Source organism: Cebus imitator, unplaced genomic scaffold (genome assembly GCF_001604975.1).
Source record: "Cebus imitator isolate Cc_AM_T3 unplaced genomic scaffold, Cebus_imitator-1.0 Scaffold651, whole genome shotgun sequence".
Lineage (NCBI taxonomy): Eukaryota > Metazoa > Chordata > Mammalia > Primates > Cebidae > Cebus > Cebus imitator.
In genome coordinates this window covers 232,136-258,859 of record NW_016107966.1, presented here as the reverse complement: position 1 = coordinate 258,859, position 26,724 = coordinate 232,136, and the positions used below count along the sequence as shown (strand labels likewise).

The following is a 26,724-nucleotide window of genomic DNA, read 5'->3' as shown; positions in this document are numbered from 1 at the left end:
TGCCTCCCATAGAGTTGGAAATTACTGAGTTTTGTGATGCCTTTGCTTTAAAAATATAAAGGCATAATGTTATAAATTTATCTTTAAATAGATCACTGTTTTCCATATTGGGTCAGATGAACATCAAGATATAGATGTAGCAATACTTACTGCACTCCTGAAAGGTAAGCCTCTAAGAACTTTTTTATTTGTAAGACCTTTATTTTATATATGTGTGTGTGTGTGTGTGTGTGTGTGTGTGTGTGTGTTTATGTATACAGAAGATAGAACCTTTTAATATGGCTAAGTGCTTGCAAAGTGAATTTTCAGTCATTTTTCTTTGTGAAAGACAGTGTTGGTTTCCTTGGCAGTAAGATAGCTTTTGATTTAAGCTTGTAGAATTTAAGAAATAAAAGCTTTTAGCAAAGTTTATGCCACCAAAGCTATTTGATAGTCCTATTAAGAATGTGTAACATCCTGGGCCAGGCACTGTGGCTCCCACCCGTAATCCCAACACTTTGGGAGGCCAAGGCAGGAGGATCGCTTGAGGTCAGGAGTTTGAGACCAGCCTGGACAACATAGGCTCGTCTCTACAAAACATTTAAAAATTGGGAGGCTAAGGTGGGAATCACTTGAGCCTGGAAGGTTGAGGCTACAGTGAGCTGTGATTATGCCGCTATATTCCAGTCTGGGCAATGGAGCAATACCCTATCTTACAACAAACAAAAATTAGCTGTGCATGGTGCTGTGCACTTTATAGTCTCATCTGCTCAGGAGGCTGAGGCAGGAAGATAGCTTGAGCCCAGAGTTTGAGGTTATAGTGAGCTGTGATCACATCACTGCACTGCAGCCTGGGCGACAGCAAGACCTTATCTCTAAGAAAAAATAAAAATGTGTCACATTCTTAATCAGCTGAAAAATTAGTATTTAAAGGTCATAAGGCATTAGTTGATAGCTTTTAAAGATAGGATTTTAAAACATGCTATCTTCATTCTGAAGGGAAAATTTGAAAACTAGCGATGTCTTCTAGGACTAAGGGATTGAAGCACGTACACACTGAACTGTTTTCCTCTCAGTATCTCCCCAAAGACATCTAACAGATAAAACAAGATTATAGTGAAAAATCTTTTCAGAAATTAGAAACTATGACGGTATCCCATCTGCCTACTTGAAAGTTAGTGTAGAGTGGTATGCCAGGAGCACAGCACATTAAAAGGATACCATGTTTTTATTTACAAGAATTTTTTGCGTAGTAGATCATAATAAATTGCCAATGCATTAAGCATTTTTAAAATACTGTGATAAAATGTATTTATATCATCTGGGATCGAGATCACAAGTGATAGGAAACCCAGAAACCAAAAAGGAAAAATAAAATTTATAAATGGGATTGCATAAAAATAAAGGCTGAGTGTGCTGGCTTACGCCTGTAATCCCAGCAATTTGGGAGGCTGAGGCGGGCAGATCACTTAAGGTCAGGAGTTGAAGACCAACCTGGCCAACATGGTGAAACCTTGGCTCTACTAATAATACAAAAATTAGCAGGGGTCAGTGGCAGGCGCCTGTAGTCCCAGCTACTCAGGAGGCTGAGGCACAAGAATTACTTGAACCTAGGAGGTGGAGGTTGCAGTGATCCAAGATCACACCGCTGCACTACAGCCTGGGCGACAGAGTGAAACTGTCTCAAAAAAAAAAAAAAGTTAAAAAGAAAGTACCATAATCCATTAATTATTTGCCATGTACTTTTCTGTGTATTAACCACTGTGTTTAAGTGGTTTACATTTTTTATCTCTATTTCTACAAGTCATGTTTCCTATGGTTTTATTCATTTTATAGATGAGGAAATGAAGGAATAGAAACGTTAAAGTGAAGGGATCAAAAAGAGCTGTTAAAAATTAATAAAAAGATGACTACTTTGTGGAAAAATGGGTCAGAACTTATGTAATAGATAATTAGTAGAGGAATCCAAATGCATGGAGAAAATATGGAAGGATGGTCAGTGTTACAGTAATAAATTTTGGGAGGCTGAGGCAAGCAGATCACTTGAGCCTAGGAGGTTGAGATCAGCCTGGGCAACATGGCAAAACCCTGTCTCTACCAAAAAATACAAAAATTACCCTGGCGTGGTGCCATGTACCTTGGGTCCCTGCTACTTGAGATGCTGAGGTGGGAGGATCAGTTGAGCCCAGGAGGCGGAGGTTGCAGTGAACCAAGATCACGCCACTGCACTCCAGCCTGGACAACAGGGAGAAACCCTGTCTCAAAAAAAGAAAGAAACTCCGTTCTCCATGACACATGGAGAAATGGGTATACTTATACCTCTCCCCTGGTGGATGGTAGAAGCGATCTGAAATACTTTGTAGTATATCAAAAGCCTTAAAGTATACATCCTTGTACTCAGCAATTTGACTTCTAGAAAATCATCCTATTTGAATAATCAAGCATGTGTACAAAAACATGCTCAGCAAAAAATTCAAAATAACCTGAATATCTACCATTTGAAATATTTGTTAAATAAATTTGGCTCATCTATTAGTATATATAAGGTGGATTTATATAGAATTTTAAGAAGGATCAAGGTATGATAAGGAAAATAAAGCAAGCTACTGAACACTTGTAGTATGGACCCATTTTTGAATAAACAACGAAACGTATATGTATGAGTTTGTATATGCACAGAAAAGCACCTGACAGGCTATTTTCAGAATCCTAGTAGCACTATCTCTGTGATAGAAACAGTTCATCTTTGTTTTCTTCTCATTTTTTCTGCATTTCTAAATGTTTGCAACGAATGGGAATATGTTGTTTATAGTTGGAAAGGTAAATTTCTTAACCGTGGGGCTAATCTTAACTCTCTGAGGCAGGCTACTTCTGAATGGTGGCTGAAACCAGCTGCGTAAGTTAATTAAAGAATGGTGGGGAGATGTTGGAAGTGTTTGGGCTGGGCACTATGGCTCACACTTGTAATCCCAGCACATTGGGAGGCCAAAGTGGAAGGATCACTTGAGGCCGGGAGCTTGAGACCAGCCTGGTCCACAGAGTGAGAGTCTGTCTCTACAAAAAGTTAAAAAATTAGCCGAGTGTGGTGGTGCTCATCTGTAGTCTCAGCTGCTCGGAGGCTAAGGCGGGAGGTATGCTTGAACCCAGGAATTCAAGGCTGCAGTGTGCCACGATCACCTTTGCACTTCAGCCTGAGCAACAGACCAAGACCCCATCTCTTTTTTTTAAAAAAAGTGTTCACCTTTTAATGGAGATAAATTAATGAACCTATCAACTATTTTCTTTATTCGATTAGGTACTAATGCATCTGCATTTGACCAGCTTATCCTTACATTGGCATGGGATAGAGTTGACATTGCCAAAAATCATGTATTTGTTTATGGACAGCAGTGGCTGGTATGTAAATAATCTACATACACAATACAATTAAATTAAGTAATAAAAAAGTATTTGCGGGAACTGTGACCTGAGATGACATTTTACCTTTCTGCCAACAGTTCAAAAACAGTTTAGCTAAGTATTTCTACACTATTCTGATCCAGTTTAGGATTTAACATATACTTCTAGAGAAAACCTCATTTTTTAATAAAGTATATAGATCTCTAAGAATCTTAGAACTGAAAGAAGCTTTAGAACTCATGCTCTGTGTACAAGAGAATCCATTTTAGCATTCCCCCTGATGTTTAGACCTATTCCTTTTGTAGCCTTCTTCATCCTACTAAATGGGAGCAACTTCTTCCCAGCTTCTAAGATGAGAGACTTTAGTGTTATCCTTTACTTTTCTCTTTCTCATGTATTCCAATTCAATTCCTTCTGTAAATCTTGTCAGATCTACTTTCAAAGTACCTAATTTTATCATCCTGGTCTAGTTCTATCATCATTCTTTTGTGTTTTTTCTTTTACTGAAATAGTAGCATCCTTTTTGGTTTCACTACTCTCATACTTGCTCTCCTTTTACAGACAGGAGATGAATCACATTTCATTTACTGAGAGCATAATCCAGAGCCTTACATGCTACCTCTATCCCGTTTGCTCCTTTTTATCTAACCTTGTTGGTGTTCTTGCTGTTCTTTGAACATATCAAGCATGCTCCTATCTCTAGGCATTGTACTTGCTGGTCTCGCTATCTGTAACATTCTTCCCTAGATATCCACTTGGGCTTAATTCCTCATGTCTTTCTGGCCTGTAACCAAATGCCTCCTCTTTGGACTTTCTCTGTCCGTCCTATTTTAATAGCTTCCCCCTATACCAGCATTCTTCCCTGCTATTTTTTTCTCTCTAGCTTTTGTCACCATCTGACAAACCATATAATGTAGCTATTGTTTATTGTTTGTCTTTCTCCAAGAAAGTAAACTTTATGAGGGCAAGAATATTTTTCAGTTTTGTTTACTGCTATATTAACAGCTTGGTGTGTAGTAGATCACTTAAAGTTTTGTTACATGTCTGAATCATTAGGAGGCTGGGCAGATTAAATGTTCATCTGTCCCTTGAAGTATTATCAGCCTTTATGGAGGATGAACTAGATCTTTTTTGTCCACATAGTAAATATAAACGGCAAATTGCAAAAAAGTATGCACAGTATGATCTTATTTGTGGCAGATTATCCTTATAAATGTACAAACATTAATGCATATCTACATGTACTGTGTAGTCATAGTACCTTTCTAAAACTGTTAACATGGGATTCATCTTGGAGAGATGGGAGCTGAAGGAGAGAAAGGTTTATTTTATACCATTTTGTAGTGTTTGATTTTTTTTTTTTTAACCATGAGAATGTATTTTCTGTATAATAATAAAAAAAAACAGTTTATTTAGTCACTTCTCCTCTTGCAGGACTACAGAGGAAAAAAAATAAATCTTAATCATCTGTGGTGATGACTATAACCAACCTTATTTTTCCCTTAAATAATTTAACTGGATTTTGTTCTCCTCAGATGTAAAGGCTTGAATGAAGCATTTATTTTCTGTTTATATGTGGTTTGTCTGATGGATTTCTTCTGCATAATGTTACCTATTTGATTTTGTGTTTCTTGCTAAACTTAGAATTTGGAGGACAGTTGTTTTCTTTTCTTCTTGCTTGCCAGGAGTTCAGTATGCATTGAGAAAATGCTGCTTTTTGTAAGACACATTTTTTTAAATGGCCTCTTTTTCCCCTCTGATATGAAAATTTAGTTTTTGTTCTAGGGCAGTAGTTATAAACACAGAATGTTCTTGTTTTAAAAACATTAATTTTGTTATATCCCCTTTTAATCTACTAAAGTGAAATTTCATAAGTAATATATTAAGAATATATGTATAAAGCCCTAACTGTAATAAGACAGAAAAAAATGATTTATAATAAAAAATAAATAGTATATAGATGTTCAAGAGTGGCAATATAAAACACATGGTAAGTCAGATGCCTGCAGTTATAACAAGAATCAGTGTAAATGCTGTCGTTATGCGTACTAATACAAGTAGCTTGTTGGTAACTTAAATATCCTGGGGAACAGATATCCACCCTTTATGAGTGTAGGACAAAGAAGGAACAGAGAGAAGACCAAGTGGGCACTGGAATAATGTTAGAATATTAATGTTAGAATAAGTAATAACATCAGGATTATTTGTATGTGATAAGCGAAAGAGGGAACTAACCTTAAGTAAAATAGTAGTAACATGCCATGATAAACTACAGTCTGTTAATGTAGAGAAAACTAAGAAGTATTGTTTTCTCGGAAATCAGGCCTTATTTTTAAGCATGTGAAAATATTTTCCTTGTGACAGAACTGAGCAGTGAAAAATGAAAACATACTTTCCATCTTTAAATTCTGTCATGTAAAAGGCATACATTTTGTCAGTATATACTTTAAAAAGACCTGGGTGTGGTGGCTCACACCTCTAATCCCAGTACTGGGGAGGCTGAAGTATTAGGATCACTTGAGGCCAGGAGTTTGAGACCTGTCTCTATTTTTTTTTTTTTTTTTTTAAAAAAAGGCAGATACAGGAGTGGACACCTGCAGTTCTAGCTACATGGGAGGCTGAGGTGGGAAGATCCCTTTAACCCCTGAGTTTGAGGCTGCAGTGAGCTATGATCATGCCAGTGGGTGACAGAATGAGACCCCATCTCAAAAAACAAAAGTATATACTTAAAATATCATGAAGACTGTATCCTTGCTAGGTAATGGAAGTTGAAGATAGTTTGGAAAAATAAATGGTAATACAAGTTGCTCTAGAGAAGTTGTGTAGTTGTGTGTTAAACCTCTAAAGATAGAATCAGAATAAAATTGAAAAATAATGGGTAAAAAACCAGTGATTTTGTATTGATTTTGCCACAAAATATTAAAAATATACAGACTATATTAAAACAGCCTTTATTAATAATACTCAGTGAAATACCTACATTTCATGTCTCTACTAATTTACCAGTATTTGATTTGGAAGTCTGTTGAAGCCCATAAAATAGGGTTTAATATATAAAGGACTGTTACAAATGCTGAATGATACAGATGTGTTATATTAAGCACAAATAACATAGGTTGTATTGCTGTCAAATGATTTTTTTTATCTAATGATGAATAATTTCTTTTAATGTTCTGAGGAAAACTAAGTACAGTCTTGCTGACTTTTCTGGTTGTGTTTTTGCAAAATTCATTGTAGAACAAAAACTGTGATGAAATACTTTATATTCATTTGTAAGGCAGAATTACTGGTTTTTCACTCATGAACATCTAACAGGATAATAAAAAGTTGTGTGGGATGTGGGATAGTTTCTTTCTGAGTAGAATTGTTCAGTATATTGCGTGATTTCTGATGTCCTTTGACGCTACCCATTAAATATTAGTAACAGCATTCAGTTATGGAAATGATCCTTCCCATAAAACCTTCCCTAGAACACTGAGAGCCATTGCTCTAAGGTATTCTTTCCCAAGATTTAATTGATGATGGATTCTGTTTTACCCCTCATGTAACCCTTGTTCTTCTACAGAAATAGTGTTGGTGGAATATTCTTTAAGAAACGTTGTTGTAGAGAGGTCTTTTTATTCCCTAAATACCTTAAATCTTATTAGCTTTTTACTGTATTTCATCTTCCTAATTTTGTTCTAAAACTGTTGGGAACAAATTAAGTATAAATCCTAAGGACTTAATATTTAGAAGTGTTTGTATAATTAGAATGTGTGAAATATATATTTATTAAATTTGATACTCCTAGGTTGGATCCTTGGAACAAGCTATGCTTGATGCTCTTGTAATGGATAGAGTTGCATTTGTAAAACTTCTTATCGAAAATGGAGTAAGCATGCATAAATTCCTTACCATCCCGAGACTGGAAGAACTTTACAACACTGTAAGTCTACATTAAAATTCTTTATTGACTAATTATCTCTTTGAGGAAATGTTACTTTACCTAAATATAGCCATTCCTACTGATAAAACCTTTAATGTCTTCCTTGGTTATATGAAAAAAACATAGCCAATCTGAGTGTGGATTAGTTGTATTACAATCTGAAACCCTTTCCTTGTTTTTAGAAGCCTTCCCTGTCACCATATCCACATAGGAAGGAAAGGTAGGCTTAATAGCCCTATTTCCCTTTTGCTCCCCTAACCCCCTTTTAAAACTATAGGATCAACTTCTTATTTTTGTTTGTTTTTTGAGACAGAGTTTCAGTCTTGTTGCCCAGGCTGGAGTGCAATGGCGAAATCTCAGCTCACCACAACCTCCACCTACTAGGTTCAAGTGATTCTCCTGCCTCAGTCTCCCGAGTAGCTGGGATTACAGGCATGCACCACCATGCCCAGTTAATTTTGTATTTTTAGTAGAGATGGGGTTTCTCCATGTTGGTCAGGCTGGTCTCAAACTCCTCACCTCAGGTGATTGCCCACCTTGGCCTTCCAAAGTGCTAGGATTACAAGCATAAGCCACTGTTCTGGCTGATAATGCTTTTATTTTTAAAGAAAAAATAAAAATTGGTGAGGAAAGGAAACAGCCTTATCAGCTGAATTCTCTTATTCGCTTCTGAATGTAATCTCACAATATCACACATCAGAAAGCCCAAAACTCCACCAAACACTGAGAGAATGAGTCAATACAAATACATTAATATGATTAGGAAGAAATTCTTGATCTCATGGAACTCCTGAAGGGATCATGGGGACCTCAGATGCCCCCAAGTCACACTTTGAGAATTGCTGTGTTAAAGTACATTTATTATTTACTAACATTTTATTTTTAATGGATAAACATTTAATAGAGTAAGATAAAATAGAATTTTAAAAATTCTAAGTGCATTTCCATGTGATCATGTACCATTAGAGAAAAATACAACGAAATTTCTTAATACCCCTAAAATATGAGATACTTCTTATTAACTTAGAAGAAACATTTATTTTAAAAAGTTAACCTGTGGGAAAGAATTGGCAGAGAGAACTTAGCCCCTGAGTGGATAGACTAAATATCATAAAAAGACAGAACAAAGTAAATTAAAATATAATTTGTATGCAATATCAATTATAGTCATCTTAGATCTTATATAGAATTTGAAAGCCAAGAATGTAAAAGAAAATAACTTCTTCTCCAAAGAAATAGTAGTAGGTGTACCCAGTTTAATTTGAAAACATTTTACAAAATAAATGTGATTAAAATAGAAAAGTAGATTGAATTTATTACTGTAATAATGTCTCATATAAAAAATTAATACAAGGATGGCATTAAATTCATTTGATAATTCTTTTAAATAGGATTAAAAGTATTGAGAAGAAGTCTCTTGATTTGTGTCACCTGGAATTCATTGCATTAAATTTCAGATGGGTCAAAGGACCACCTAAAGTCTTTGGGACATTTACTTCCGTCTTGGTGGAGGAGATAATATTTGGCTCTTTTTCAAAATTACTAGAGATTACTAGAAAGATAGAACTCGCGATTTGTCTGTGTGATTAGTCTTAGTGATACTCTAAGATATACTCTAACAGTATACATGAGGTGCAGTAAGATAATGGCGAAATTTTGGCGTATATAAATGTTAAATCAGGGATTTCTAATCTTTTGCTTTCCTGGACCACACTGGAAGAAGAAGAATTGTCTTGGGCCACACATAAAATATGCTAACACTAACAATAGTTGATGAGCTTTAAAAAAATTGCAAAAAACTGAGTGTTTTAAGAAAGTTTACAAATTTGTGATGGGCCACATTCAAAGCCATCTTGGGCTGCATGTGACCCATGGGCTGCAGGTTGGACAAGTTTGTGTTAAAGCCTTGTTACCCGAAATATTTAAAGTCTGGATACAACTTTATTTGTGACAGAAACAGAGGAACAGACATTTTAACAAGAAGAAAGATATTGTACAGCTCCAGTATTAAAGAAATGTAAATTTAAATTTAAGATAGAATTGTAAAGCTTGTAGTGTTGACATGACTTTTGTAAAAACAAAAACTCATATATCACTTTAGTGATACTCTAAGATTCTTTGTTTTTTGGCAGTAAATGTGACAATTCTTTGTTTTAGAAAATAACTCCAAAACAGTATAATTTATATAAGAAGGTTCATAAAAATCCTGTAAGGTTTAAATTATTTTAGAAGAAAAATAATAGTTTGCTGTAACTTTTTTCTCTCTAAAGAAACAAGGTCCAACTAATCCAATGTTATTTCATCTTGTTCGAGACGTCAAACAGGTAAGAAATCATTTTTGTTTTTGAAAAATGTTATTTTTAATACAATAATTAGAATGTTATTTTAAAAAATCATTTATACTTCATCTTTTTTTTTTTAAAAAAAAAAATAACATTTAAATCCATTTTAGAAACACCAATGAAATGACAGTTTGCAGAACAAGTTAAATGTGGGCTAAATTTGTGGTAAGAGAGGAGTAATACAGAGCATAATGTATCAGAAAATAAGAAAAAAGAGAGTTTATGATATTTTATGAAGACTAGGACCAGGGATGAGTGAGTCAAACCTGTAATCCCAGCATTTCAGCAGGTTGAGGCAGGTGGATTGCTTGAGTCCAGGAGTTCGAGACCAGCCTGGGCAGCACGGTGAAATCTCATCTCTACAAAAAGTGAAAAAATTAGCTGGACATGGTGGTACATGCTTATAATACCAGCTACTTGGGAGGCTGAGGTGGGGGGATTGCTTGAGACCAGGAGGTGGAGGCTGCCATGAGCCATGATCATGCCACTGCATTCCAGTCTGGGTGACAGAGGGAGACTCTGTCAAAAAAAAAACAACCTCTGAGCTCCTGGTCATCAAGGATAGATAGAATGTGATGTATAAAGTTCATTGGTCCGCAAAAGAAAGACCATTGATAAATGTATCATTTTTCCTCTATCTTCAGCAGAAATTTGTTCCTTAGAAAATTGTCCTAATGTAAAGGATGTTGAATAACGAACTTGAGGACTGGGTCATGATCTTAATGGCAGACTTTGCCAGTAAAAATGCTGTAAAGTTCTCTCCCCCTTTAAAAAAAAATCTAGTATTTCTACCCAGCCATACAAAAGAATGGAATCATGTCCTTTGCGGCAACGTGAATGGAACCGGAGGTTCATTATCCTAAGTGAAACAACTTAGTGAAATAGCATGTGTTCACTTATAAGTGGGAGCTAAACAATGGGTACCTGTGGACACAGAGTGGAATGATGGACGTTGGAGAGTACAAAAGGTGGGAGGGTGGGTAGGGGGGTGGGGGTTGAACAATTACCTATGGATACACTATTCACTCTTCAGGTAATAGTCACACTAAAAGCGTAGTTTTCACCACTACATAACATGTGCATGTAAGAAATCTATACTTGTACCCCCTAAATATATATAAGTTATTTAAAAAATTTTTTAAAGTAAAAAAAATTCTAGTGTTGCTAGTGATGAATGCATAACACTGTCATGATCTCAAGCTATTCTGTGGCTACTAGACTGATTTACTCTTATTCCACTTCTCTCCTATCAGGATTGTTTGTGAACTGAAAGTTTTACATATTTATCACTACTTTTATAGCCATTTATATTACTGATATTGGATACAGTTTTGTTTTCCTTGATAAATAGTATTTTTATTTATTTGGTTAAAATATCTTCTTAGTTTCTAAACTTAAGTTTTGTTTAGAATTCTTTATTTCAGCTTTTACTTGCTACTAAATATGAGTGCACTATTAAAAACATAGAAGGCCAGGCCTGGTGGCTTATCCCTGTAATACCAGCACTTTGATTGGCTGAGGTGGGAGGATGGCCCAAGGGAAGGAGTTTGAGACCAGCCTAGGGAACAAGTGAGACCTTGTCTCTACAAAAAATTTAAAAATTAGCCTAGCATGTTGTCACGTGCCTGTAGTCCCAAATGGTTGGTGGGGGTGTGAGGGGGAGCACTGAGGGAAGACCACTTGAGCCCATGTGTTGAGGCTGCAGTGAGCCACTATTGAGCCACTGTACTCCATTCTGGGTACCCATCAAGACCCTGTCTTAAGAAAAAAGAATGACATTAGAAATGTCATTTTTAACAACCTTGAGGATGTTTTTTAAAAATGTCATTTTCTTTGTTTTGTAACTGATTTAATGCTAAACTAGTATCCCACAGGAAGAACTGAGACATTTTATACTTAAAAGAAATTTTTTTAAACGGAGTTTCACTCTTTCTTGCCCAGGCTGGAATACAGTGGTGTGATCTCGGCTCACTGCAACCTCTACCTCCCGGGTTCAAGCGATTCTGCTGCCTCAGCCTCCCAAGTAGCTGGGATTGCAAGTGCCTGCCACCATGCCTGGCTGGGTTTTTTTTTTTTTTTGTGGGGGTTGGAGGACAAATCTTGCCCTGTTGCTCAGGCTGGAATGCAATGGCGTGGTCTGGGCTCACTGCAACCACCACGTCTCAGGTTCAAGCAATTTTCCTGTCTCAGCCTCCCAAGGAGCTGGGACTATAGGCACATGCCACTACACCTGGCTAAGCTTTTTTTTTTTTTTTTGGGTAGAGATGGGGTTTCACCATGTTGGCCAGTCTGGTCTAGACCCCCTGATCTCAGGTGACCCACCCGCCTTGGCTTCCCAAAGTATTAGGATTACAGGCGTGAGCCATCATCCCTGGCCTGCATGTGTTTTTTTTTATAGCTTTATTGAAATATATTTCACAAGTTACAAAATTCATTCATTTAAAGTGTATATTGTCTGGATGCTGTGGCTTGAGTTCAGGAGTTTGAGACCAGCCTGGCCAACATGATGAAACCACATTTCTACTAAAAATACAAAATTTAGCCAGGTGTGGTGACGCGTGCATGTGGTTCCAGCTACTCTCAGGAGGCTGAGGCCGAAGAATTGCTTGAACCTGGGAAGCAGAGATTGCAGCGAGCTGAGATTGCATCACTGCACTCCAGCCTGTGCAACAGAGCAAGACCCTGTCTCCAAAAAAAAAAGAAAAGAAAACAAAAACATACATTTTTTTACTTTACTGTATTCACAGAGTTGTTCAACTGTTGCCACAGTCTAACCTTAGAGCATTTATAATACTTCGAAAAGTTACCCTGTACCCTTTAGCAGTCACTCCTCCTTCCTTCTCCTTCTCTACTCTGCACTTCTGTCCTCCACCGTAGACAGCTGTTAATCTAATGATTTGCCTATTTGGGCATTTCATATCAATTTGATTTGGTCTTTTAAAATAATCAAAGTTCCCCCTCTTTCCCCTAGAAATCTTAAATAATGGGGAGACCTTAAGACCATGTTTCTAAACCATGGTTTACTTAAGTGCCTCAGAAGGAATTATGGTAGTTAAAATTTTGGAAACAAATATGAGAGTTTGCATACTTTGTTGTTACACTGGTGGCTATAATAGGCCCTATTTTTTAATTTCTATAAGTGATAAATCCTAAAATAAAGGCAGCAATTGAATATTTTGATTCAAATTGATAACTTGTTTTATGACTTACCAGTGTAGTTTGAAAACTTGATCATCATGACATTTGTTAGGTTATTCACATTATTTTACTTATTTCTTATTCAAATGGGTTCATACCGTAATGGCATTTGTTATTTTTAATAAATAGTGAAGAATATCATAGGTGACATTCTCAATCATACAGCATATTTTGAGGTTGCTTGAGTTAAAACCAAAAATCTCGTATTCAAGATGGAAATGATGTATTTTGATTTATTTTCAAATTAGAGATTCAAAGGATGTAGCTATCTAGAAATTAGAAATTTCACAGATAAAACTAAGATTTTTTTTTTTCACTCTTGTTGCCCATGCTAGAGTGCAGTGATGCAATCTTGGCTCACTGCAACCTCCACCTCCTGGATTCAAGCCATTCTTCTGCCTCAGTCTCCTGAGTAGCTGGGATTACAGGCACCCGCCACCACGCCCAGCTAATTTTTGTATTTTTAGTAGAGACGGGGTTTCACCATGTTGGCCAGGCTGGTCTTGAACTTCTGACATCAGGTGATCCACCCAACTCAGCCTCCCAAAGTGTTAGGATTACGGGCATAGGCATTGCACCTGGCGAAACCAACTTATTAAAAATACAGACATTAAAAAAAAAAAATACCAAGATCATGACATTATAATCAGGAAAATAAAAAAATAGTGATGGTAAGAGGGCAGAATTAGTTAATAAATACAAATTATCTGATGATTAAATCCCTTTAAGATTATTTAATAAAATTAACCAGTTTTTAAATTTTGAAACAGGCAGTCTTTCCAAACTCACTAACGGTGTATGTTCCAAAAGTGCATTTGTAAATTGCCATGGGGAAAATGAAGTCTTAGCTTTAAACATTTCAAGTGGTATTTAATTCCTTGACAACACTCTAAAAACCTGTAATATCACCAGTATAATTTTGGTTAAAAAAAAAATGCTTATATTAGGCCAAGCGCAGCTCACACCCGTAATCCCAGCACTTTGGAAAGCCGAGGTGGGCGGATCATGAGGTAAGGAAATTGAGACCATCCTGGCCAATGTCTCTACTGAAATACAAAAAATTAGCCAGTTGTGGTGGTGCACGCCTGTAGTCCCAGCTACTCAGGAGGATGAGGCAGGGGAATTGCTTGACCTGGGAGGTGGACATCGCAGTAAGCTGAGATCGTGCCACTGCACTCCAGCCTGCTGACAGAGCAAGACTCCGCCTCAAAAAAAAAACCAAAAAACTTGTATTTGTGGGCCAGTTTGGAAACAAAACACAGCATTATTTTTGTAGGAAAATGCTATTTTTATATATATCACAGTGAAAATGGAATAGTTGGCTGATTAGCAATTCCATTGTCTCTTACGTGTGAAGTATCGGGACAATGGAGAGATGAAATTGTTATCTTCCTGCTTTAGGTCATGCTCCTGTCTCAAGGCACACCTTTAAGACCTGAGAACTTCAGAATCCCATAATTTCACAGAGGAAATAGAGAAACAAGAATTTATTTCTCCTGTAAAGATAGCTGCTAGCAACGCTCACTTCTTTCTTTTTTTTTTTTTTTTTTTTTTTTTTTTTTTTTTTTTTTTTTTTTTTTTTTTTTTTTTTTTTTTTTTTGTTTTTTTTTGTTTTTTTGAGACCAAGTCTCACTCTGTCTTCCAGGCTGGAGTGCAGTGTCAGATCTCGGCTCACTGCAACTTCCATCTCCTGAGTTTACGCCTCAGCCTCTGGAGTAGCTGGGACTACAGGCACGTACCACCACGCCTAGCTAAATTTTTTGTATTTTTAATTGAGACGGGTTTCACCATGTTGGTCAGACTGATTTTTTCGAACTCCTGACCTCAGGTGATCCACTCACCTTGGCCTCCCAAAGTGCTGGGATTACAGGCATGAGTCACTGCATCCGACCCTTGCTGCTTTTAAGAAGTAAACATTTGTCATTTTGGAAAGTAGGCCTATTGCTAGGCAGACCTTGGCAGTATTGAGAAATACTATCTGATCTATTTAAAACAAATGTTTTATTTCTAGGGAAATCTTCCTCCAGGATATAAGATCACTCTAATTGATGTAGGACTTGTTATTGAATATCTCATGGGAGGAACCTACAGATGCACCTACACTAAAAAACGTTTTCGATTAATATATAATAGTCTTGGTGGAAATAATCGGGTATGTAAAATTTGGGGGGAATCTATATATGTGCTTTAACATTAATGCATGTACTTTAAATGTTAAGAATTAACATTAGAATGGGGAAAGTAACATTGTCATAAAATTGAAGATTTTCAACTTAGAGTAATTAGAAATATTTTGTCATCAAAATCCTAAACCAGTCATATTTTATGTGCATACTCAAACACATTTCCACGCATATATAAATTGATTCTTGAATTTTTATAACATGTCAGCATGTTAAAATCTATAAAAGCTAATAAGATCTCATTTTCCAGAGGTCTGGCCGAAATACCTCCAGCAGCACTCCTCAGTTGCGAAAGAATCATGAATCTTATGGCAATAGGGCAGATAAAAAGGAAAAGATGAGGCATAATCATTTCATTAAGACAGCACAGCCCTACCGACCAAAGGTAAATTTATTTAAATATTGTTCTTTCTGGATTTTTACTTTCTTCTTTCTAAATTACTTAGTATTAAACAAAAAAACCTAAGTGATTTAGTAAAAATTGTCTTTCGTTTTTGGATATGTCTTGGAATTGTCATTTTCTCATATACAGAGATATTCATTATAAGTTAATGATTCAGTTACATTTTCATATTTAGCTATGATATAACCAAATTAAAATGTTTTAATAAAGGTTTGCCTGACCCCCTCATTCCAGTTTTACTTGAGTAAGAACATGGACGACGAAAATGTTATTTAACCTTTTATTAAACTTATGTTCTGTTAGAATATTAGTTGAAATGTTTAGGCGCTTAAATTTTGGAAAATGTTCATTGCAAAGACATTTTTGTTGAAATAGATTTTTATAAAATGAATTATGAGCTATAATAAAAATCAAGTTTATAAAATTTATGCTATTATGTGCAGTTTTATGGATCTGAATAAGGTAAAGGATATTTTATTAAAATTTTCACTGACATAATTTTATATGGCCTTATTATATAATGAGCTTCGTAACTTTATTTTCCCTACAAGATTGATACAGTTATGGAAGAAGGAAAGAAGAAAAGAACCAAAGATGAAATTGTAGACATTGATGATCCTGAAACCAAGCGTTTTCCTTATCCACTTAATGAACTTTTAATTTGGGCTTGCCTTATGAAGAGGCAGGTCATGGCCCGTTTTTTATGGCAACATGGTGAAGAATCAATGGCTAAAGCGCTAGTTGCCTGTAAGATCTATCGTTCAATGGCATATGAAGCAAAGCAGAGTGACCTGGTAGATGATACTTCAGAAGAACTGAAACAGTATTCCAAGTAAGCGATATTTTATAATTTAAAACACTTTAAAAATTCAAAGTAGATCTTGTTTGAGTGGCTGTTACAGTGCCACATACTTAACGGTGTTGTATTTATATGTGTAATCTTATTGGTACAATTGACAGAAAATTTTTTTTTCCTTTGTTACTGAGTCTCACTCTGTCACCCAGACTAGAGTTCAGTGGCGTGATCTCGGCTCACTGCAACTTCTACCTCCCAGGTTCAAGTGATTCTCCTGCCTCAGTCTCCTGAGTAGCTGGGATTACAGGCACATGCCACCACACCCAGCTAATTTTTGTATTATTAGTAGAGATGGGATTTCACCCTGTTGGTTAGGCTGGTCTTGAACTCCTAACCTCATGATTCATTCGCCTCGGCTTCCCAAAGTGCTGGGATTACAGGCATGAGCCACTGTGCCTGACTGGAAAATTATTTTTTAAGCATATTATTTGTTTAATTGAGAAATAAACTTTCTGCCTCTGTATATGAAAAAGAGGCTATTATATTGTTTGCAACTCCAGAGTTAAACATTTCAGCAAGAAAGACGAAGTGCAGCCTGGGCAACATAGAGAGACCCTGTCTCTACATGAAATTTAAAAATTAGCTGGGTATGGTGGCACTTGCCCGTGGTCCCAGCTGCTCAGGAGGTTGAGGCTGCAGTGAGCTATGATCATGCCACTGCACTCCAGCCTGGGCGACAGAGCGAGACCCAGTCTCAAAGAAAGAAGAAATGCCAGAAGTCATTTTAATTTTTGCAAATAGTAGCAATTTATATTGGGAAAAGTTCCATTTGAATTGGTAAAGAAAGGGCAGAAGTCAGGTTGGAGCTATGTTTTAAGAAAATAGACTGAATTCAACTGGGAGGGCACTTGAGAAGCTAGAACTACATACATAGAATAGTAACATAGTTCATAAAAATTTACAGTTTACTTGGGGGGGCCAGTATTGGAATATAAACTGGAAAAGTAGTTTGTAGAAGTTTTCTAATAGATACTAACACCTCCATCTGCCCAAGTGGTGTCTTTAGAGGACAGTGACAATTGTTACTGAAAATAACTCTAGCAAGGATCCTATGGTTACTTAGTTGGACTTCAAAACTGGGATGTTTCTCATAATTAAGTTAGTCCCTAGTCACATTGTTCTTTCTCTCTACCAGGTACCAACTATTTTCTGTTTTTGAAATACTGCATAAACTTTTTTGAACAGCACATTGTAGCATTGTGAGTTTTGATTCCCTTTGAGATTATAGTTTGATTTCTAGGACTGGGAGAAAGTGCTCTGGATTCACGTTTTCGGTCTTGTACATAATGTGACATATTTTAATATTTTGTGATTTCTACATATATGTAGATGTCTGAAAACATAAAGTAATGGTTTTAATGCCTCGTAATTCTGTAAGTGTGCATAAGACTATTAAAAAGAGAGTATTATTAATGTATGTAAGAATAGTGGTTTAAAATTGTAGCTTGTTAATCTGAATATATTTTGGCTTTTATCTTTTTATAGTGATTTTGGTCAGTTGGCTGTTGAATTATTAGAACAGTCCTTCAGACAAGATGAAACGATGGCTATGAAATTGCTCACTTATGAACTCAAGAACTGGAGTAATTCAACCTGCCTTAAGTTAGCAGTTTCTTCAAGACTTAGACCTTTTGTAGCCCACACCTGTACACAAATGTTGTTATCTGATATGTGGATGGGAAGGCTGAATATGAGGAAAAATTCCTGGTACAAGGTATACTTTAGAAATAATTTGATGTAAAGCGTGTGATTAGATAAAAAGAACAGAGGAATTAGTCTAAATATATAGTAAAATGTCTTGATGTGTGGTGGTAATGGTGGGGGGTATGGGCAGTGAGGGGGAGAAGGGTGATTGGCATTTCATCCCAAGTAGCATAATGGGCTTCTTTCTTCCTCCTCTTCTTTACTCTTGAATCCTTTTCAGGTGTGTATAATGATTATGGCCTCTCTTTGAGCTAGAAGGGCAACAATTGGGAAATATTGGAAATTATAGCCCTGAGCAGCCATGAAAAAAAGTTACTGCTTTATGAAAGGATTATTCCCAAATTCTGAAATTCCAGACTTATCTAATAACTTAATAGTCTGTTACTTTTAAGTTGCTTAAAGTATATTGAATGAGTATATTCATATACTCAGTTTATACTTATAGATAAGCATATCCATGTGCCCAGTTTTTATGATTAAGAACTTGAGTAAAATGGCATGTGCTTTTAGTTTTATTATGGCGATAGATACTGCTTTGGGTCTTGCTTTTTGTTCTATCTTTTAAATTAAAGTGCAGAAATGTAGCAGGCAGAAATCAGGCAAATAGTTTAACCATAGGCTATTGAATAACCAACAGAATCTCTGTTACACAATTATGATTTCTTCATGCTTTGGGATTTTGCAAGTAATAAGTAAAATTTTAGAAATAAACCATTTTGTTTGTAGAGGTATGAGCTGAGTAATCATGTTATGACATGGAACACTTGAAAAGAGATTAAGGATAAAGTTAAGCACATAGCACCTTTATAAGGCTTGAATTCTGTTTAAACAAAATGTGTTTTCTGAACAAATTGTAATCTGATTTTACGTAAAGTACAAGTTTATAATAGTTATTTAATCTATCCTATACCCTTATTATCATAATAATCAAATGTTTTGTTAACAGTTCAACTTGGACATGAACTTTCTGTTTTTTTCTCTCCACTACTAGGGGCAAAATGGCTAATAATATAAGATATTTAATATCTTTGTTTTTATTCTTGAAGGCCATTAATTTTGAAATGCAAAATTATGTTTCTAAAAATTTTAGGTCATACTAAGCATTTTAGTTCCACCTGCCATATTACTGCTAGAATATAAAACTAAGGCTGAAATGTCCCATATTCCACAATCTCAAGATGCTCATCAGATGACAATGGATGACAGCGAAAACAACTTTAAGAACATAACAGAAGAGATCCCCATGGTAAGCAGGAAAACATTTTAAAGTAAATATAAGTTTGTTCTGAATAATTGTACAATAATTTTTTTTTTTTTTAATTTTAGGAAGTATTTAAAGAAGTAAGGATTTTGGATAGTAATGAAGGAAAGAATGAAATGGAGATACAAATAAAATCAAAAAAGCTTCCAATCACACGAAAGTTTTATGCCTTTTATCATGCACCAATTGTAAAATTCTGGTTTAACACGGTATGTTTTTAAATTACAGAAGCATAATGTTTTTAAGAGATAGACTTTGAGGGACCTTTGGTTCAGAATCCATACTAATCTTGATATAACTTAGATCACTGAAAAGACATTTCACATTTAAAAGAGTGATATGTTTGCTTTAGTTTAATTTACATGGTCAACATCTAGAGTGATAAACACTGACAAATTTTAGTTCTAATTGGAACTAAAAACGTGCTTAACAAATAGTTGATAACCATTGGCCTTTGTAAGTTGGTAGCAAATACTAATCATCTACTAAAAATAATGGTAAAAGATGGACCAAAAGAGATTCTGATACACACTTATAATTTTTTGTGCTTTAAGATTTTGCAGGTAATACATAAAAGTCTAGAAATAAACCTGTTTGCAGTGTTCATTGATGATGCTAAAAAGTAATCCAGATCATTTGTATGGTTTTATCTGTGGCTTATTTCTTTAATTATATTAAAGTGTATGCTTGATTACCTGCCATATAATTGCTTTATGGAAAAATTGATTTTACTAGCATATTAAAGAGCCTATGTCCATAGAACGATGGCCTCACCTATTATTTTAGTTGAAATGTAGGTGTTTATATGTTGTTTTTGTTGTTTTGTGTGGTGGACAGTGAGCACTAGGAAAGATAGTTGGCTATCTTGCTGGTGCCACTCTCCCTACATGGACCAACCTGAAGGAACAGGTGATGCAGTAAATAAGATTAGCCACTACTTTTAACCAGGGGCTGAGTAAATGAGTTCTTAACTCCTTTTCTTAGGAACACCCTTAATTAAGATGTTTTTAACTTTGTTGTTGTTGTGGAGTTTTTTTCATTTTCATGAATAAGAATTTGTTTCTTTGGCAGTTGCTTTTTTGCCCAAACACATGACCATTAACCTGAGACTAACATTTCCTTACTTCTCTATATGAAAATGTTCTTCTTATTCCTTCCTATTCAGAGGCTGAAATTGCAGATATCAATTATCTGATCTAATCTCCAAATTCTGTCCCCACTAATGAAACTAGGGTAGTTTTCTTACATTTGCATTCGTGGGAATGGCTACATTAAAATAGCCAATGTGGGTGACTACAGGAATTTCTCTCTTCTTTCTCTATTGCAGTTTAGTTCCCTAGCCTGCCATAGATAATCAAATCAAGGATGTGACTTACTCTAGGACTGGTAGAGACAAGAGAGAGAGAAGATTCTTAGCCATGATTTTTTAAGGGTCAATAAGTGTGGATTTTCCTCTGAAATGAAATAAATATATTTCTATACATAAGCTTTATCACCTCTCTATAACTTGTTTTGTGAAGAGTATTAAAGGTGGGCTCTTCCCTTACCTGGGGAAAGCTTCTTCACATCTTTTCCACTTTTTGGGTTTCAACTTTACTGACTTGGAGCTAAGAAAATACCAGTTGTCTTTTGCTCCCCCCTGCCCTGCCCTGCCCTGCTCTGCTCTGCTCTGTCCTCTCCCTTCCTCTTACCCTTCCCCTCCTGTCCTTCCCCACTCCTCTCCCCTGACGTTTTTTTGAGACACAATCTTGCTCTGTTACCCAAGCTAGAGTGCAGTGGCATGATCTCAGCTCACTGCAACCTCCACCTCTCAGGTTCAAACAATTCTCATGCCTCAGCCTCCCAAGTAGCTGGGATTACAGGCGTGCACCACCACGCCCGGCTAATTTTTGCTTTTTTGTTTTTTGTCAGCAGAGACAGGGTTTTGCCCTGTTGTCTAGGTTGATCTTGAACCCCTGAACTCAGGTGATCCGCCTGCCTTGGCCTCCGAAAGTCCTGGAATTACAGGCATGAGCCACTGTGCCCTGCCCTAGTTGTCTTTCTTAGTAATACTGTTTGTTTGGGAGAGGAAGGAGGCAGGAAGTATGTGTTCCTTAATGATTATGGTGGTGAAATTCTGCAGTAATTTTAATATATTATGATACTCTAGGTATGAGTTAAATAGAATTGTGTGGCCTGTTCTGAGAACATAAATCTGATTATAAAATCCCTTCTGTGGGACACTAAAGGTTGACAGAGTTGTAGAACAACAGGTTTATATGCTGGAGACCATTTATAGTCCAGTAAATGCAATGTCTCTGCTGAAGAAGAGAGGTATCTCTAAAACTGTTTTAAAGTAAGGGAAACTAGGGGATAATTCATGAAGATTCATTTAATGTCTGTTTTTATGTGTGCTTGAAGATGTTCATAATTAAAATATTTATTTTGTAACCAATATTTATATAACCTTTACTTTTTTATTAGTTGGCATATTTAGGATTTCTGATGCTTTATACCTTTGTGGTTCTTGTACAAATGGAACAATTACCTTCAGTTCAAGAATGGATTGTTATTGCTTATATTTTTACTTATGCCATTGAGAAAGTCCGTGAGGTATGTCTTTAATTTTTTCTACCAATAATTTACTGTATACATGGAGGATTTTCTGGTTTTATTCATTTGTTTGTTTTGGGTGTATATGTGGGTATGTGTGTGTGTGATGATATTGTAGAAGTGTAAAACCTGTGTAATTTTGCTGTTCCCAAAATAATGATGAAGAATAGAGATGTGTGTATGCTGTATACTTTGTTGCCATTATAAATAAAATGATTTGTGTCAGAAATGTAGCCTATAAAAATGTAGCTTATATTTTTATTTTATTTCCTGAACATTCACATTTTTGTTCTCTATCACTCTTCATAAGTATTAAGTATATTTGATTAAATGATTTTTAATTTACCTACCTAATTTAGCCAATCAGGTAGGTAAATTATAAATAAGTCTTAGGTCAGGCTCAGTGGGTCACACCTGTAATCCCAGTGGTTTGGGAGGCTGAGGCAGTCAGATCATTCTTGGTCAGGAATTCAAGACCAGTCTGGCCAACAGGGTGAAACCCCATCTCTACTAAAAATACAAAAATTAGCTGGGCATGGTAGCAGGTGCCTGTAATCTCAGCTACTCAGGAGACTGAGGCAGGAGAATAGTTTGCATCCCGGAGGTGGAGGTTGCAGTGAACCGAGATTATGCCACTGCACTCCAGCCTGAGTGAAGGAGCGAGACGATCTCAAATAAAATAAAATAAATAGGTCTTTATTTTGCTTTTATATTGTACTGCCTACTAAAATGTACTATATTGACACAGAATGATCATTTAGATGTATATCCCTGTGTCTTTCCATTTTCAGTTTAAATTGTAAAGTTTGTAATATCCTGATTTTGAAGAAAATTTTTTTCTTAAATATTTATACTTTGTTTTTGAAGTAGTAGGTACATGAATATTGTTTTATAGCATATTTGCATAAGTACCTCTGATTTATTTCATGCCTCTGCCTTACATTTAGAGAATGCAAGAAATTGCAAAAATAATTAGAAGGCATTATACTTGTCTCTCACTTAGATATCTTAGGAATTTCTTTTTTTTGTTTTCCAAACACCAACTCAAACCAGAAGGAATTTCTTATTAAATAGCTTATTTTGCATTTTAAATTCCTCTTGAGTGTTATGGTCCATAGGTTTATTAAATCTATTGTATTATCAGCATGTTTGAAGAAATCGACTTGTTAAATGATAAAAGCAAATTGGAAAGCATTTTAAAATATGTATATTCATGAAATACTTCGGCAAGTGTTGAGGAGACAATAATAATAGTGGTTGCCTCTAATGGGAATAATAATTAATTGGCTTAAAGCAGAAGAGTAAAATCGAGAGTTCGTAGTATCTGTGATATACCATGAATTTTGAAGATGTGAACATGTTACCATTCCTCCCAAAAGATAATTCTTAAAATCATATATTTAGGAGAAGAGGTATATGTTTTAAATAAGTTAGATAAATACAGCTACTTAAACCATTGAGTTACTTACTTTCTGCAAAGAAGGCATATTTGGCAGCTACTACCAAGATATCCATGTGCTGCTTTAATTTGAAATAAAACAATTTTTTCAAAAATATTTTACAAGCCTGGTCTAGAGAACTGTGTTGTAATCTAGATTTTCAGCTGCTTAGTTGGATGAATCTCTTTTCAACCTGGGAGATGCACTGAGCCAAGATTGCACCACTGCACTCCACCCTGGGCAACAGAGCGCGAGACTCTGTCTCAAAATAAATAAATAATTAAAAGCTATGTGAAGTTCTGCTGTAATGTTATAATTGAATGCTGTATGTGTTTTAATAGGAATAAATTGATTAAACTTTTTTTTTGTTTTGTTTTTAAACCTTTAGATCTTTATGTCTGAAGCTGGGAAAATAAACCAGAAGATTAAAGTATGGTTTAGTGATTACTTCAATATCAGTGATACAATTGCCATAATTTCTTTCTTCATTGGATTTGGACTAAGATTTGGAGCAAAATGGAACTTTGCAAATGCATATGATAATCATATTTTTGTGGCTGGAAGATTAATTTACTGTCTTAACATAATATTTTGGTATGTGCGTTTGCTAGATTTTCTAGCTGTAAATCAACAGGCAGGACCTTATGTAATGATGATTGGAAAAATGGTAAGTTGAGAGATGTTTGATAATACTCATGGGTTTATTGATTTTTAAAAAAAAAAACAAAAAAGTGTTATTAACATAGTTTTATTTGAGCCAGTGAATGTCTTTTATTTTGTTTTTGTTTGCCTCTTACTTCAAATCTACTATTCCTTAAGAGTTTTTTATGCTTACTTTCAATCCCCTACACCCATTTTGTGCTTTGTGAGATTATGTTAGCTATACCAATACTGTCTATGGTTTATATCTGTAGGTAACTCCTTCTTCCTGTCTTCACTGATCCAGGCTATTTTTCAAAAGTTAAATCCAGAATATCTAGTCTTTTCCTAAGATAATATGCCCAATATTTTGCTTTTTTGCATAGTCTTACCTGAGTGGCAGGTTTTATTTTTTTAAATCTAGATGTCAAGTTTAGTGTGTAATTTTTTATACACTGAATCTAAAATATATTGAGTCTACTCCTTGCCGTAATTCCTTTTGGTTTTCAGTGGCAAAAAGGCAAAATTTGCAATACAGCTATTGCTATTCCTTATTCTGAAATTTTTGTTCTTCCTAGGAAATTTCAGCAAATGCAGTCAAATCACCATTCAGAGACGTTCACTGTTAACAGTTTAGTGTATATCCTTCCATCCCTCAAAACATGTATGAATGCATATGTTTGTTTCAAACTTCTCGTGACTGTATAGTAGTTTTATCAAAATAGGCTTAAAAAATATATGTTGTTTCTCAATTATTTTAAAATATTTGTTCCATTTTAATTAATACAAAAATCTATTTATAGAGTTTCTTATACTCCCTTAATCTTAGAAAATCAGTCTTCTAAATTAAATATTTCTTAAGTAACCTTACTAAGCTCACAAGATTATCTTTGCATCTTGAAAATAAGATTTTTAGGTTCCCTAAATATAAATTATTATATAATATTTGCTGTTTCACGCTGCACTATTCCTCTCCAAGAGAATGTATCTTCCTCCCCTTAATAGAGAATTACTCGTGTACTAATTTTCCCATCCAAGAAGTAGTACTCATTATTCATACGTTTTGGCATTATTATGGTATTTCAAGGAAAAATAGGGCAATTAAGGTTTTTTGGGGAAGAATTGGGTTTAGCATAACATCTTAGCATGAAAAAAAGGTGTTGTAGCTCTTACTGCTTACCAGGTTATTTAGGGACTTAGTGGTATCTAGTTACTTTAATGGTAATGTAAATGGAAGAGTTAGAAAGTACAGAAGTCTTTATTTGTGATCTTCTCTAGAACCAGCCTCCACTAGGATGTCTTTCTTCTGTCAACTGGTCATTTTTTCCATCATTGTCTGTTTTCCCCTAGTGCTAGCTTCCCTTTACACCCCCTTCAGAAATTTCGTAATGGTGGTTGTTCTAATTCTAACATTCATCATTTCATCATTGTGTATCTATTTTATGTTAAGAGTTAAACTAAGCTGGGGCTACAAAGATGAATAAGACATGGTCCAGATCCTCATGGAACTCAAAATTGAGTCTCTGTGAACAGATAGGTAGCTATTGAAAAATATGTAAAATGCAAAAATACAATATGTGAACCAATAAAAATTGTTATGTGAAGATAGAAGAGCTAGTAACCAATTCTGTCATGAAGGCTTTCGCAAAGATTGTAGCATTTCAAAGGAGTTTAGAAAATATATAGGATTTTTCTTCTGAGCAGGGAGTTTCTAACCAGAAGAAACAGCTTTGAAAAGCTTAAAGACAATAAAAGATTAAAAAGAAGAAACCTTAGGTGATGGGGAGGAAAGCAGCACATCACACTGCCATGTGTGTACCTATGCAACAACGTTGCATGTTCTTCCCGTGTACCCCAAAACCTAAAAAAAAAAAAAAAAAAAAAAAAAAAAAAAAAAAAAAAAGGAAAAAAAAAAAGAAGAAACCTACCTCACATTTTATGGGCTAGTGCAAAAGTAATTACAAAAACCGCAATTACTTTTACATCAACATAATACATCTTTTAATAGCAAACTAATGAAAATCACATGGTAAATACCAAACTTCTCCCACTCAGTCTATATACATTATACATTCAGACTAATAATCCTCATTTTCTTAAATTTTACTTTAAGAATCGTCATTTTTATGAGCAAGCTGATAATCACATATTTTTAATTAATTAAATTTATATCAACCTCATGGAAAGTGGTTGTCGTTTAGGCTTTATGTGAAAAGGTTTGTGAAATCCAAAAACGACTATGAATCATCAACTGCAGACCATGAATAATTTTAGGTTACTTCAATACCAATTTGGGTTTCACTTGGAATATTTGACCTGGCTTTGTATTCTAAAATATGTCAAATAGCATGGATAATGTTTTGATAAATTTTTTGCCTATTAAAATCTTTTATCCCAGTATATTTTTGGTTTGTTTTGCAATAATTTTTTAATTTGAAAACATGCATTCTCTCAGTAATCCTCTCAAATGTTCAATGATGGCATTATTTGTGAATATTGCATATAAGAATATCCAGTTTAAGAATTTTGGAGTGTGTTAGGCCTCTGCAAGTCACAAAGACACAGCTCTTAATTTAAAAAGAAAATTTATTTGTTAATCTAACCAAATTTTAAAGATGAAGCATCAAGCCTAATCTCTTCATTTGAATTGACATTTTAAGACTCAGCTCTCCGCACAACTTTTCTTTCTAATCTTAAGCCTCCATAAAATTACTTTATCCAGCCTTGACTACTTATTGTCCCCTTTACCTTTCATATCTTGCCTTCCATTTCTACTGTCACTGTATATTTTTTTTTTTTTTTTT

At 35.1% G+C, this 26,724-nt stretch overlaps 1 protein-coding gene across 4 annotated transcripts in view; it reads left to right on the top strand.

Moving 5' to 3' along the window:
• The window catches only part of TRPM7 (transient receptor potential cation channel subfamily M member 7), a 122,080-nt gene that overhangs the window by 56,247 nt on the left and 39,109 nt on the right, over positions 1-26,724 (top strand). For all 4 annotated transcript variants that reach the window (XR_005198217.1, XM_017517885.1, XM_017517886.2 and 1 more), the window contains exons 10-21: positions 92-164; positions 3,275-3,375; positions 7,169-7,303; positions 9,574-9,627; positions 14,855-14,995; positions 15,277-15,411; positions 15,981-16,261; positions 17,771-17,999; positions 19,080-19,235; positions 19,316-19,459; positions 21,714-21,842; positions 23,670-23,948. Coding sequence is in view for 3 of the 4 variants with exons in the window: in XM_017517885.1 (XP_017373374.1) it covers positions 92-164; positions 3,275-3,375; positions 7,169-7,303; positions 9,574-9,627; positions 14,855-14,995; positions 15,277-15,411; positions 15,981-16,261; positions 17,771-17,999; positions 19,080-19,235; positions 19,316-19,459; positions 21,714-21,842; positions 23,670-23,948 (1,857 nt within the window). In the remaining variant the exon portion in view is untranslated. The remainder of the gene's footprint in view (positions 1-91; positions 165-3,274; positions 3,376-7,168; positions 7,304-9,573; positions 9,628-14,854; positions 14,996-15,276; positions 15,412-15,980; positions 16,262-17,770; positions 18,000-19,079; positions 19,236-19,315; positions 19,460-21,713; positions 21,843-23,669; positions 23,949-26,724) is intronic.